This window comes from Piliocolobus tephrosceles, chromosome 4 (assembly GCF_002776525.5).
Source record: "Piliocolobus tephrosceles isolate RC106 chromosome 4, ASM277652v3, whole genome shotgun sequence".
NCBI lineage: Eukaryota > Metazoa > Chordata > Mammalia > Primates > Cercopithecidae > Piliocolobus > Piliocolobus tephrosceles.
In genome coordinates this window covers 114,288,909-114,304,339 of record NC_045437.1, presented here as the reverse complement: position 1 = coordinate 114,304,339, position 15,431 = coordinate 114,288,909, and the positions used below count along the sequence as shown (strand labels likewise).

General features: G+C 40.5%; 1 protein-coding gene across 2 annotated transcripts in view; it reads left to right on the top strand.

Annotated features, from left to right (window-relative positions):
* SIMC1 (SUMO interacting motifs containing 1) overlaps positions 1-15,431 on the top strand; it is an 87,435-nt gene that overhangs the window by 58,461 nt on the left and 13,543 nt on the right. For both annotated transcript variants that reach the window (XM_023185096.2, XM_023185097.3), the window contains exons 6-7: positions 8,097-8,249; positions 10,150-10,278. In XM_023185096.2, coding sequence (XP_023040864.1) covers positions 8,097-8,249; positions 10,150-10,278 — 282 coding nt within the window. The remainder of the gene's footprint in view (positions 1-8,096; positions 8,250-10,149; positions 10,279-15,431) is intronic.

Here is a 15,431-nt window from a genome sequence, read left to right as displayed (position 1 = left end):
AGAGGTTGCAGTGAGCCGAGATTGTGCCACTGCACTCCAGCCTGGGTGACAGAGCAAGATTCCGTCTCAAAAATAATTAATTAATTTTTAAAAATAAAACTATAGCTAATCATAAAATAACCCCCTCCTGATAATCATAAAAGAAACCAACAATGCAGCAGGCACCACATAGCTTGAGTGATTTTTCTCTCAAGACCAACAGACTTCTTTTGGTCTATTTCAATATTGTCCAAACAACATTATGAGATCTAGGGGAGAACCTTAGGTAAAACTTTTCAGTTTCTATTAACCTGCATTTATTCCTATCCCCCGATGAACCTCAATATAAATCTGATTTGTCACTACTAGTTTCTGAAAAGTAATATCTGTAACAATAGGTCATGTAGCTGACAAGGTACAATAGATAGTAAGCATGTGCTCTTTTTTTGCAGAATCAGAGTCAGAGTTTCTGGAAGCATGGAACTACTATATGCTTATACCAAGGGGGGAAAGTATGATCTTTAGGGTAGGGGATCATGGGCTGGAATTTTTCTTTTGGAACTACAGACAGCCCTGACTCATGATGGTTTGACTTAGGATTTTTTGACTTTACATTGGTACTGAAGTGATAACCATTCAGTAGAAACTATTCCTCAAGTACCCAACAAACATTCTGTTTTTCATTTTCAGTATAGTATTCAATAAATTCCATAAACTGTTCAACGCTTTGTTATAAAATAGGCTTTGTGTTGCATGATTTTGCCCAACTGTAAGCTGTCAGTGTTCTGAGCACATTTAAGGTAGGCTAGGCTAAGCTACGATGTTTGGTACATTGGGTGCATTAAATGCGTTTTCAACTTAAAATATTTTCAGCTTACAATGGTGTCTTAGTCCCTTTTTGTTGCCATAAAGGAATGCCTGAGACTGGGTAATTTATAAAGAAAAGAGGTTTGTTTGGCTCACAATTCTACAAGATGTACAAGAAGCATGGCTCCAGCATCTGCTTCTGGTGAGGGCTTCAGGAAGCTTCCACTCATGACAGAAGGTGAAGGAGAGCTGGAGTATCACCTGGCAAGGAAGGAAGGAAGACCGGGAGCAAGGGTATAGTGCCAACCTCTTTCAAACAGCCGGCTCTCAAGTGAACTAATAGAGTGAGAACTCACTCGTTACTATGAGGATAGTACCAAGACATTTATGAAGGATCTGCCTCCATGACCCAAACATCTTCCACTAGGCCCCATCTCCAACACTGGGGATCACATCAACATGAGATTTGGAGAGGACAAATATCAAAGCTATATCAGATGGGTTTATCCAGATGTAACCCCGTCATATGTTGAGCATCTGAGCATCCCTTGCTTTTTTGGAAATGGCTCTTACTAGAAGGGTGTACTAGCATCTCTTTGTTCAGAGCAGCATTGAAACTCTTCCACTCATACTTACGTTCTCATATGTTCTTACATAGTTGTTGAAGTATTCACAGGTCAACATGGGGTATTGACTATGATAAATCCTCTAATAAAAAGGAGGACGTTTCATTATATTTTGGGCATTGGTCAGCTTTCCCACCCCCTTAGTTTGCATGCCCATATTTATTTCCCTATATGTGGTATTTTATCTAAAAATTAAATCTTAATAATTTTAGGGGTGCAAAATCAGTAAGCAGAGGATCAGCAAAGAGCACAAGACAACACAGTTGAATTTTAAAGTGAAAAATTGGCCAGGTGCAGTGGCTCACACCTGTAATCCCAACACTTTGGGAGGCCAAGGCGGGCAGATCACCAGAGCCCAGGAGTCCAAGACCAGCCTGGCCAACGTGGTAAAACCCCGTCTCTACTAAAAATACATACAAAAATTAGCCGTGCATGGTGGCATGTGCCTGTAATCCCAGCTACTTGGGAGACTGAGGCAGGAGAATCGCTTGAACCTGGGAGGCAGAGGTTGCAGTAAGCCGAGATCACACCACTGCACTCCAGCCTGGGCAACAAGAGTGAGACTCTGTCTCAAAAGCAAATAAAAAATAAATTTTAAAAAGTGAAAAATAATTTATATAATAAGAACAATTCCATCTACCATTATGCTTTGCTGCCTAGGCATTAGAGTGAGTGGGATACACAAGGCACTGTTCTCTCGGTTGCTTTCATTTTCACTTCTTGTGGTGTGAACCTCTCACTGTACAAGGTATGACTCTTGAGTTTAAAGATAGGCATTTAAGGCTGGGCACAGTGGCTCACACCTGTAATCCCAGCACTTTGGGAGGCCAAAGTGGGCGGATCACTTGAGGTCAGGAGTTCGACACCAGCCTAGCCAACATGGTGAAACCCCATCTCTACTAAAAAATACATTAAAAAAATTTTTTTTTTGCTAGGCATAGTGCCAGGCACCTGTAATCCCAGCTACTTGAGAGGCTGAGGGCAGGAGAATTGCTTGAACCCAGGAGGTAGAGATTGCAGTGAGCTGAGATCGTGCCATTATACTCCAGCGTGGGCAACAGAGGAAAACGCTTGTCTCATAAATAAATTAAGGCATTTTGGGCCGGGCATGGTGGCTAAGGCCTGTAATCCCAGCACTTTGGGAGGCCAAGGGGGACAGATCACATGAGGCTAGGAGTTTGAGACCAGCCTGGCCTCAAAACCCCACCTCTAGTGAAAGTAGAAAAATAGCCAGGCATGATGGTGCACTTGTGTAATCCCAGCTACTCAGGAGACTGAGGCATGAGAATCATTTGAACCTGGGAGGCAGAGGTTGCAGTGAGCCAGGATTGCACCTCTGCAATCCAGCCTGGGCAACAGAGCAAGACTTTGTCTCCAAAACAAAACAACAACAACAACAAAGATAGGCATTCTTGAGGGGTGTTTGTGACCTGTAAATCTAGGCCAGGTCCTCTGTTTTGTGCTTACTCAATGAAAAAAATCATTTGTTTCAGTTGGCAGGAAAATGAGCTATCTTTGATTCATTAAGAAATGGATATTAGACTGAGTTGGTGATTACAAGGATGTATGCATGTATTTATCTAAATTCATCAAACAAAACTTTGGCAATTTATTGTATGTAAATTATACCTCAAAGAGGTATTTTTAAAAAGAGAGAGAGATGATCAGTCTCCATATGACCCTCTCTTAAGGGATTTTCTTTTCTTTCTTTCATTTTGAACTACACATACGAACAGTAGGCTAGTTTCTACAAGACTTCAGAAATACACTTGTCTCCAGGTCCCCTCACCTGCATTTTTGTTTCTCTTTAATTGGTATTTTTAATGTTTACCTCCATATGGCAAAATAACATGCTTTCAGTGCTGCTTCTTGATTTTTCATTGTTAGCCATTATCTGTTGACTTCTCACATGAAAGATAAGGAGTTCACTCTTTTTCCTCCCCACATTCCCCATGACACACATATTTCCCAGCCCCTATATCATTAATATAATTTTTATATCAGTGTTCAATGTTTCTATTACTATAACTATGTATGCTAGTCAGAATTTTACTAAGTACTAAACCGTGATTGCTTTTCCTTTTATTCATATCTTTTTGTTTTCCCTAAGGTTAATAATTATCCTATTTTTAAGTTTCTTGCTTTCCTTGTACATATCAGAATTCAACCCCAAATTCTTTCCTAGTTGACACCCTCCCTAGGAGGGTGTCAAGGTTCTTGGCGTCTTCAACAAAGAATTGGACAAAATGTATAAACAAAGCCAGGAAAAATGAAACAAAAGCAGAGATTTATTGAAAACGAAAGCATACTCCACAGGGTGGGAGCAGGCCCAAGCAAGCAACTTGAGAGCCTGGTTACAGAATTTTCTGGGGTTTAAATACCCTCTAGAGGTTTCCCATTGTACTTGATGTACACCCTATGTAAATGAAGTAGTGGCGTACCATCAGTTTGATTAGTTGTGGGAGGGGGGCAGGGTTGAAAAGGGAGAAGCCTCTGGTCCTTTTGTTATTTGGGCATGGAAAACTGGGATTTTCCTTTTGATTTAGTTCTAGGAATTCAACATGAATTGGCCATAGGTTCCCTGCCTCCAGACCCTATTTTCCTGCCTCAGTTGGTCTCAATATCCCCTCAAGATATTTATTCACACTGGGTTGTCCTATTAGTTTCTTCTCAAAAATCTGAGGTAGAATGTTTTGATCTCCTTCAATCTGGATCACTCGTCCTCTTTTCCAGTCTTCATTATAAATTTGAGAGTCCCCTTTAATGCTTTTCAAGGTTGGATGACTTGTTTGTTTGTCCTGTCCTTCTCTTTCATGGCTCATACCTTCATTTAAGGAATCCATTCCTGGTAGCTTTCTAAGAAAGGTGTATGGGAAGTAAAGTTTTTGAGATCTTGTTTGTCTGCAAATGTCTTTATCTTCTCATACATTGATTGATTATTAGGCTAAGGATAGATGATTTGCTTAGAAATAACTTTTCTACAGAACATCAAAGGAAATCTTCCATTGTCTTCTAGCTTCCAGAATTGTTGTTAAGAAATCATAAGTAGCCGGGTGTGGTGGTTCACACCTGTAATCCCAGCACTTTGGGAGGCCGAGGTGGGTGGATCACTTTGAGCTCAGGTGTTCAAGACCAGCCAGGGCAACATGGCAAACCCCCATCTCTACCAAAACTACAAAAAATTAGCTGGGGGTAGTGGCACACACCTGTGGTCCCAGCTACTTGGAAGGCTGATAGGAGGATCGCTTGAGCCTTAGAGGCAGAGGTTGCACTGAGCCAAGATTGTGCCACTGTACTCCAGCCTGGGTGACAGAGCAAGACGCTGTCTTGGAGGGGAAAAAAAAAAGAAGACATAAGCTATTTGATTACTGAGTCTTTGTATGTGCCCTGGTTTTTCTCTCTGGAAGTTTGTAAAGTTCTCTTTTTGTCAAATGTACCTGTCCTAGGTTTATACTCATCCATTGTGTTGGGCATTCAGTGGGCCATTTCAGTCTGGAAAAATGTCCTTCATTTCTAATAAACAGGATTTTTCACTTTTGTTATTATCTTTCTAATTTCCCAGAGCTCTTTTATTTTTTCTCTTTGTCTTCCTTATTAAAATTAATCAATAAGCCAGGCATGATGGCATGTGCCTGTAGTCCCAGCTGCCGGAGAGGTTGAGGCAGGAGGATCGCTTGAGCTCAGGAGTTCAGTGAGCTATGATGGTGCCACTGCACTCCAGCCTGGACAACAGAGCAAGCCCTCATCTCTAAAAAATAATAATAATAGGCTGGGCACAGTGGCTCAGGCCTGTAATCCTGGCACTTTCAGGGGCCAAAGTGGAAAGATCGCTTGAGGCCAGGAGTTCAAGACCAACCTTGCAAGGCAACATAGCAAGACCCTGACTCTGCAAAAAATTAATAATATAAACTGTATTCTTATTTTCTTCTTTCCTGGATCCATATCATCTCATATCTTTGATTTTGCTAATCAGAATTTTCATTTTTGTTTATTCTCTGTTTCTCTTCTACATAATGTCTGTTTTCTCCGAGTTGGTTTTTTGGGAGGAAGGAGAGGTATTTCGGTCTCTTTCCATAGATGTCTGGTAAATGTTGGTAGTCTATAGTCTATCCATATTTAAAGGTGCGAGACTCAAAAGATAATGGAAGCTCTGAAGACATGAGAGGACTTGTCATTTCTGCACTTCCCTGTAGGAGGAACTGATTTCTCATTTCTTTTTTCTTTTTTTTTTTTTGAGACGGAGTCTCACTCTGTCGCCCAGGCTAGAGTGCAGTGGCGTGATCTCAACTCACTGCAAGCTCCGCCTCCTGGGTTCACGCCATTCTCCTGCCTCAGCCTCCCAAGTAGCTGGGACTACAGGCCCCCGCCACCATGCCCACCTAATTTTTTGTGTTTTTAATAGAGATGGAGTTTCACCGTGTTTGCCAGGATGGTCTCCATCTCCTGACCTCGTCATCCGCCCACCTCGGCCTCCCAAAGTACAGGGATTACAGGCATGAGCCACTGCGCCCAGCCCTGATTTCTCATTTCTAAGAAAATTTCTTGAGTCAAGGTCTTTCCTCTTGGACTGGTTCAGTTTTACAACCTCTTACATGAAGGATGAAGACAGGATGCCAAGGTGTTGGCAGACATGTGTGAGAAGATGGCGAGGGTCTCTGCATTCAGCATGCATATGTTCATTTAGTGCCCCATTTGCTTCAGTGTCTGCTTCCAAGCCGTGCCTGGTATCCCAGTCCAGAGACCATCTGATTTACCTCTCTACAAAGTTAACTTGTAGTCTGCAGGACTGGGGAAGATCTGGAGGTCTAAAAATTTCTTAAACAGCTTTCAAGCCATCATTTTTTTTTTTTTTTTTGAGGTGGAGTCTCACTCTGGTTGCCCAAGGCTGGAGTGCGGCAGCCCGATCACAGCTCACTGCAGCTTTGACCTCCATGGGGTCAGGTGATCCTCCCACCTCAGCCTCTTGGGTAGCTGGGACTACTGGCATGCACCACCACGCCTTGCTAATTTTTTGTATTTTTAGTAGAAACAGGTTTTCACCATGTTGCCCAGGCTGGTCTCAACCTCTTGGACTCAAGCAATCTGCCCACTTCAGCTTCCCAAAGTGCTGGGAGTACAAGAGTGAGCCACCATGCCTGGCCACCTCCTACTTATTTCAGTTTACCTCTCTTTCACTGTCACTTCAGAGAAACCTAGTGCTGCCGCTTACAGAGCTTCTTGAAGTTGGTTTTTGTTTTTGTTTTTAAGTAAATAGGATTAAATAGGATAGCTCTTCTCTGCTGCTGGCTTAGGATTCAGCTTTCTCAATTCCACTAAGTCAATTAAAATGTATTCCTTTGCCTCATTCATAGGCTTGGATTAAACATCATCTTAAAAAAATATGGCACATTGGCTTTATTTGCTTAGTTAATTGGTTGCCTTTAATTTTGTAATTGGCATCTCTCAACCTACTCCCAAATCAAAGACTAAACCCTTGACAATTACCTCACCCCTCATCCATCAGCCTGAGCAACATAACAAGAGCCCATCTCTACACCCCTCTCACTCACCTTGCACCCGAGGTGATCATCATTCTGCATGGGCATCATTTCATTTCTTTGCTTTCTATGTAGTTTTATTGCATATACATATATGCCTATAAAATATTTTTTTACTTTAGTTCCTTTAGCTGTATATTAAAAGGTATCATGCTGTATGTAATCTACTGAGAATTTTATTTTTCACTTACTATTTTATAGTACCAAGACTTGTCCATATAGTTGCCTGTCACTGTAGTTTATTCATATTGACTACTATGTAATATTCTATGAGTATCCTTCATTTGCCTTCCACCTTTCAAAATTTCACTGCTATCATCTTCTCTTCTCTTCTTCCTTGTAGATATTTTTCAAAAGTTATTTATTATAATATTAGTGGGGTTTTGGAGGAAACAAAATTAGGTGTGTATATTCAATTTACTATTTTTACCTAGGTTACCTAAGTGATCATGAAAAGTAGTTTTGACTATATGAGATGGTTTTATCTTGCTAACTTATAGAGCCTCAGCCCTGTACAAAGTATGATTCCACTGTGCACACTGTAAACCTTAGTTGTTAACATTAATAGTTGACAATAATATAGAGCTGGCAAGGACTTCTATGGTCATCCAGTCCAACTTTCCACTTGGTTTAGAAATGTTCCTGGTCAGGAAGGCACAGATAGTACTGTTTGACCCTGGAGTTACTTTTGAATACTTATAAATACTTATAACTCAAAGAAAAATGTTGATATTTTAGTTAGCTTTTTTTTTTTATTTATAAGTATTTTTTTTTTTTGTAGAGATGGGTTCTTGCTATGTTGCTCAGGCTGGTCTCAAACTCTTGGTCTCAAAAGATCCTCCCACCTCAGCCTCCCAAAATGCTGGGATTACAAGCATCAGCCACCATTCCTGGCCTTTAGTTGGCTTTTATAGCCTTACTGCAGTTAAATGTGATGTTTTTGTTAGACTTGTTTAATTATTGAAGATAGCCGAAGGGCCCTTTTGTTGCCTGTGGGGAAATCCAGGGATCTGGGGGCCCAGGTTAAGGCTGTGGTCCTGAGCACCATAAATACAACAGACATTGAAACCTTCTCTTTATTTATTTATTTTTTTTTTTCTGCACAGGAAAGAAAGAATAAACCTTTTCTTTCTTTTTTCCATTGCAGGGATGTTATCAAGTGGCTGGTCAAAGCAGTAACTGAAGATGGATTGACTCAGTCCCCAAATGGAAATCAAACATCTTCAGGAACAGGAATCTTGAAGGCAGGCGGTAGCCACCCTTCTTCCCAGCCCAACCTGACAAAGAACACCAATCAGCTGTAAGGGGCAGGCAGTTATCTTTCCTGGGGTTTAGTATTTTAGAGAACAGCACCAATCCCTAAGAGCAGCTTCCCCCAAATTAACAAGATCTTAGAACAGGCTGATGCTTATTCAACAGGCTGATGCTTATTCAAGACTTAGTTTAACTAAAGGCTAATTTTCTAATTTAAAAGGCAGAACAAAACCAGGCGCTTTCACCCCTAGAATGAACAGGACTTCACAAAGTGAATATGAAGTCACAACGCAGACACAAAACAAATGCTAGAGAACACTGCCCTTCATTTGCTGCATTTCAGGAGACAGGAAAGGGTTACAGCTGCTCATCACTTTAGGTATCTGTTGCCATAGAGAAGGAGTGGTGTGTAGTGCGAGTTTTGTTAACTTCGAGTCCTCAAGGACCTGGCTTTCTCTCCCCAGGTCCCAGGAGGAAAATAGCAGTTCAGCCTGCAGGTTCCAACACACGAAGGCAGGTCTCATCACCACAGACTGGACTGGAAAGAAATTCATGGCATTTATTTTATGGAGTTGAGAGTGGCCTTGGCATTTTTTGAGAGATGCCAGGATATTAGGGGCTGGGGCTACCCTTGCACAAGTAACCCAGTATTCCATGTCAATCATACTGTTAAAAGCCAGTCACACTGGACATTTCAAATACAACATTTGTGTCTGAATTCACAATGTTATATTATAATCTGGTTGCAGCAACCTGATTTTTATGGAAGGCCTACAAGTTTAAATTGTTTCCTAAATTATAAATAATTATAACTAATTTAGGAAACAATTTTATGTCTAAAGGGGAATGTTTTGGAACAGTGAAGCATTTGCGCAGATTGAGGAAGGCCCTAAAGTGGCATTCTCCCACAGGGCCACATAGAGACCCAAGAGGGAGGTGGTGGACACTGTTCCTTCAATGGAAGCTAATATCATATAATAATCATCATAATAAATGTTTATAAATACATGTTAGTAGAAGTAACAAGAGGGTCCCCTAAAAGTCAATTTTGTTATGATCTTAACAACAATAATAGGTTGCTACCACTTATCACTAGAGTCCCTATCTGTGAGATATTTTATATAGCACTCACAACTTTACAAAATAGATTATATTATTGCTCACTCTTTTTATACGTGAGAACACTTGGACTCAGAGCAGTTTAGTAACTTGTCAAAGGTTGAACAGCTTATTATCATTATAGAGACAGAATCTGAGGCTAGAGGTCCTAATCTGGCCCACCTATTGTGTTGCTAGCTGCAGATTTTCTTAAAGCCTTTCTTCCATCACAAATAACACGTTAGAAAAGACTGATGTCAGGCCAGGCTCACCTTTCTGAGAGGTTGCCCAGACACCTAATGCCACATCAGGGTGGCTGTCTCCCACAGTTAGATCTAATGAGAGAGAAGGTCAGGTTCCACCAGGGGAGGTTCTGAGACTGAACTTAGTAAGAAACTATTGTAAAGGAAACAGTTAACAGGAGAAAACTGTATGGCAAATACGTGTTTTCTCCTGTATCAAATAAATTTAAATCATTTTAAGCCACTCTGGACCTGTTTCTTCATCTACAAAATAGGGAAGTTAGAGATCAGATGATTCTTATAGTTCTCTAGATCCTTAAGATTGTGTGGTTCTATTTTTGAATTTAAAAGCAGCTTGCTTTTACAGCTCAACCCCAGGTTCTGAGAGGTTCAGATAGTATGTTCTGGCAAAAGGGATTCAGGTAGGTGAAATTGCTAAATAAAAGCATGCTGATGGCTTGAGTAGTTCTCCCTGACCTTGTGTGTGCTTTATAAGTCCTTTAGTAGTCTCTACTCTCGATGTACACTGGTGGGGACTCCTCCCAGCCACAGAGTGGCTCCTTGCCAGACCCTCACACTCATATGTGTCCTGTGTTCTGGACTCAGGATTGTGTGCCAGCTTCAGAGGATGCTCTCCATAGCCGTAGAGGTGGACAGGACCCCCACCTGCAGCTCCAGTAAAATTGCTGAGATGATGTTTGGGTTTGTGCTGGACATTCCTGAGAGGAGCCAAAGGTGAGTCTTAGTTTTGTTGGGGAGAGCGGTTATTTAAAAAAAAAAAGAAAGAAACCTCTTGGAAATCATTTTTATTAAATTAACTTTTCTGTCTATGTTACCTGTCAGGAACAGAATTTTACAAGAGAAAATTCCAAACTAATTAAGATAGGAAGACAATAGTAGAAGGATTATTCTCATGTCTTTAACTTTTGGAAAGGAGGTTCTCAACTAATTATTATTATTTACAACTGAGATATAATGTCTTGGGAAGAGGCACAGTACCCTAAATGGAGCCTAAATTTTCTAACCTTATCAATTTGCCTAACAGTTTTACTCTTCTTTCAATATTTAACTGTTAAGGCTGGGTGCGGTGACTCAGGCCTGTAATCCCAGCACTTTGGGAGGCCTAGGCAGGCAGATGACCTGAGGTCAGGAGTTCAAGACCAGCCTTGACCAACATGGTGAAACCCTGTCTCTACTAAAAATACAAAAATTAATTGGGCGTGGTAGTGCACACCTGTAATCTCAGCTACTCGGGAGGCTGAGACACAAGAATCACCTGAACCAGGAGGTGGAGGTTGCAGTGAGCTGAGATCGCTCCACTGCACTCCAGCCTGGGTGACAGAGTGAGACTCCATTTAAAAATAAAAATAAAAATAAAGGGCGGCTGCGGTGGCTTACACCTGTAATCCCAGCACTTTGGGAGGCCAAGGTGGGTAGATCACGAGGTCAGGAGATTGAGACCATCCTGGCTAATGCAGTGAAACCCCGTCTCTACTAAAAATACAAAAAAAAAAATTAGCCAGATATGGTGGTGGATGCCTGTAGTCCCAGCTGCTCGGGAGGCTGAGGCAGGAGAATGGCCTGAACCCTGGAGGTGGAGCTTGCAGTGAGCTGAGATTGCACCACTGCACTCCAGCCTGGGCGACAGAGCGAGACTCCGTCTCAATAAATAAATAAACAAATAAATTTATTTAACTGTTAAGCCCTGCCTTCTTCTCTGATCTTTATCCATAGGCCTGGCGTAAGTGTTCACTAAAGGTTTGGTGGGTGAATGAAATAGATATATCCAATATTAGGGGAACTAGAGGTGACCCAAGAAAGGAAAGAGTTGGACCTGTAGCCGGGCGTGGTGGCTCAAGCCTATAATCCCAGCACTTTGGGAGGCCGAGACGGGCGGATCACGAGGTCAAGAGATCGAGACCATCCTGGCTAACATGGTGAAACCCCGTCTCTACTAAAAAATACAAAAAAAAAACTAGCTGGGCGAGGTGGCGGGCGCCTGTAGTCCCAGCTACTAGAGAGGCTGAGGCAGGAGAATGGCATAAACTCGGGAGGCGGAGCTTGCAGTGAGCTGAGATCCGGCCACTGCACTCCAGCCTGGGCAACAGAGCGAGATTCCATCTCAAAAAAAAAAAAAAAAGAGTTGGACCTGTAGAATGACCCCAGATAGTAAGAATTAGGAATTCAGTTTCTCTAAGCATGAATTAGTGAAGTATTTCATTAGGAAGGGATAAAGAAATGGTTTTTGGCTAAAACCAATGATTCCCTCCTTGAGCCAGTAATTTTAAAATCCAGAGGAAGAAAAATAAACTGGAATGAATACGAATTCATGAACAATTGCTGGTACAGGAACTAAGTATAAGAGAGTCATTGTGGCATATGTTTGTCTGCAGTTCATCTCCATCAGCTCCATGTCTGCTTCCTATCTCCGTCCCTAAACTGCCAGCTGGCAACCAAAACAACTGTTGTGCAGCTCTGGTTTCTTCTATTACAAGAAAATGTCATGCCAAATAGTACTGTAATAGGACTTAATTAAAATACTCTGGTAAGATTAAGACATTTACTGAGCCTCTACAATGTGCCAGTCATTGTCACATTATCTCATTTGTTTTCTGGGTTGTTGTTTTTTTCCCTGTTTTTTCTTTTTTTAATTTAGAAACAGGGTCTTGCTATGTTGCCTATGCTAGTTTTGAACTCCTAGGCTCAAGCATTCCTCCTGCCTCAGCCTCCCAAAGTCTGGGATTACAGGCATGAGCCACCACACCCAACCTTATTTATTTTTCTTATAATGTTATCCCTATTTATTTATTTATTTTTTTGTTTTGAGACAGAGTCTGACTCTGTCACCCAGGCTGGAGTACAGTAGTGGGATCTCAGCTCACTGCAATCTTCGCCTCCTAGGTTCAAGCGATTCTCCTGCCCTAGCCTCCTGGGTGGCTGGGATTATAGGTACACACCCCCATACCAAGCTAATTTGTGTATTTTTAGTAGAGATGGGGTTTCAGCATGTTGGCCAGGCTAGTCTCAAACTCCTGACCTCAGGTGACCCGCCCACCTCAGCCTCCCAAAGTGCTGGGATTACAGGATAAACCACAACACCTGGCAATGTTACCTCTATTTGATGAATAAGAAAAGCATTCAAAAAGGTGGAGTTAACTGGCTTAAGTATATGTAGCTAATCAGGTTCAGAATCCAAATTTAAACCCAGGGCTGCTTAATCCCAAATTCAGTATTCAAAGGAGGCAGTATGTTGTAGTGGTCAGACAGAAGAAAGTGCACATGAATACCATGCTTGCTCTAACACTTTGTCAGGAGTATTTCATTTGGGTGCAGTTCCTCTACTATCCATTCATATAAGCCCAGATGCTGGTAAGAAATGGGAAAGCTAAGGAATGGGTAACAAAAACAAATTAGGAATTAAAACAGATGAACATGATTTTTACAAAATCTGGCCCTACTTTAAAATTCTCTCAGAAGGGGCAAATTGACCACTCACTCAAATTATACTAAAAGATACTTTACTTGGCCTTTACCTTGATTTATTTTAATTTTCTAAAGATTAAGTATAATTTATATACAATTAAATTATGTAAACTAACTTGCATACATACCATCCAGTGAGTCTTGACAAATGCATATAGCTTCTTGACCTATCATTTTCCAATTGCTCATTAGTAGTGTATAGAAACCCTGCAACCTTAATAAATTAACTTATCCTAGTAGGATTTTTGTTTGTTTTCCTTAGGATTTTCTACATACACAATCACATTGTCTAAAAATACAGTTAACCTTATCCTTCCCAATCTGTGTATGCTTTTGCTTTCTTTTGCTTGCCTTATTGCATAGGCTAGTATCTCCAGGAAAATGTTGGAGAAGCAGTGAGAGTAGACATTATTGCCCCATTCTTGATCACAGGGTGAAAACATCCAGTTTTTGACTATTAAGTGTGACGTTAGCTATAAATGTTTCATAGGTGCCGTTTGTCAGATTGAGGGAGCTTCCTTCCACTTCTAGTTTATTATTTTTATGAAGAATGAGTATTGATGTTTGCCAAATATCTTGTTTCCATCTATTGAGATAATCATAGTGTTTCTTCTTTATTCTGTTGATGTGGTGTGTTACACTGATTAATTTACTCATATTAAGCCAACTTTGCATTCCTGGAATAAAAACCCTACTTGGTTGTGATGTTATCCTTCTTATATATTGATGGATTCCAGTTGCTAATATTTCATTAAGGGTTTTTGCATCAATGTTTACAAGAGATATTGATCTGTAATTTTATTTTGCTGTAATGTTTAATGTTTTCCATAATGTTTCCTTATGCATATTGAAAGAAGGTAAGTTGGCCAGGCTGGTCTCGAACTCCTGACCTCAGGTGATCTGCCCACCTCAGCCTCCCAAAACGCTGGTGTGAGCCACCACACACAGCCTTCTGTGAACTGAATTCTAAGATAAGTTTAAAAAGCAAAATACAAGAGTATGTATATTAAATATACATATCTTTTTGTAAAAAAGGATACGTTAAAAATACACACAATTCTGATCATTTGTTTAAAAAAGAAACAAAGTTAAGGTAAGCCACAGACTAATAAAATTGCTTACATATAGAGAATGGGTGGGAATGGGATAAAAAGGAGAAAAGGTACTGGGCTGGGTGGTAATGGTGACAGTGGTGGTGGTGGTAAACACTTCCCTGAATATGCCTTTTTGTGTGGCTATAAACACTTCTTAGAGTCATTGCCAGGTCATTGCCAACGTCTGATTTTTTACATAAAAAATGTGCAACCTCAGGAGTAAGTGGCAATGACCTTGAGCAGTAGGATACAAATAACTCTCACAAGCTTAGCGTTCCAATAATGGAACACTGGGCATAAATTAAATGTTTTACATACTCAAAAAAAATCAAGTTCATGGGGTGCCAAAAATGGAATACAAACAGAAACAAGTTAACCTAACTACTTTAGTAAAATAAAGCAGAGCTAGCGTGGTGGCATGCACCCACAGTCCCAGCTACTCAGGAGGCTCAGGTAGGCGGATCACTTGAGCGCAGGAGTATGAGGCGGGCCTCGGCAACACAGCAAAATCCTGTTGGTAATTAATCAATAAAAATGGGGTAAGGAGTGGAGTGACAAGCCCAGGTAACTTTTTTTAAACTTTTTATTTTTATTTTATTTTAAATAATTGTAGATTCACAGGAAATTGCAAAACCTTTTACAAGTACTGTGTGTCCTTTACACTGTTCTCCCCCAGATACAAGGAGAACTATAACTATAGTACAATATCACAAATAGGAAATTTACATTGGTACAATCCAGGACTTTATTCAGTTCTATCCATTCTCATGCAGTCATTTGTGTGAAGCTCTTTTTAGTTCTATTACATGTGTAGATTTATATAACCATCACTGCAGTCACGATGTATAACTGTTCCATCATCACAAGGATTCCTTGTGCTACCCTTTTATAGCCACAATCATCCATCCTCCCCAGCTACTGGCAAACACTAATCTGTTCTCTGTCTGTGTCAAAGTCACTTAAAACACAATATATGGACTAAATGTCATAATGGTAAAGACAAAATGAACTCTAGTTAGTAGGTTTCTTTTTTGCAGAGATATAGATAAACAATTCAAAAACTGTTTTATGTATATTCTAGGATTAAACATATAAATACATTGTGGATGCTGAGAGCCAAGTTTCTCACTATCAGAGAAAAGAGTTACACATATGAAAAGGGGAAAGGATAGAATGAACTCTGTGGTACTGGATTGGAATTGGAGGTAGCAGTATGAACTTGTGGTTTCTAATAAATATAGAGAGATATAGGAATAGATGTAGATGTGTGAGGGCTTATTTACATACATATATATGTGTATATGTATATAT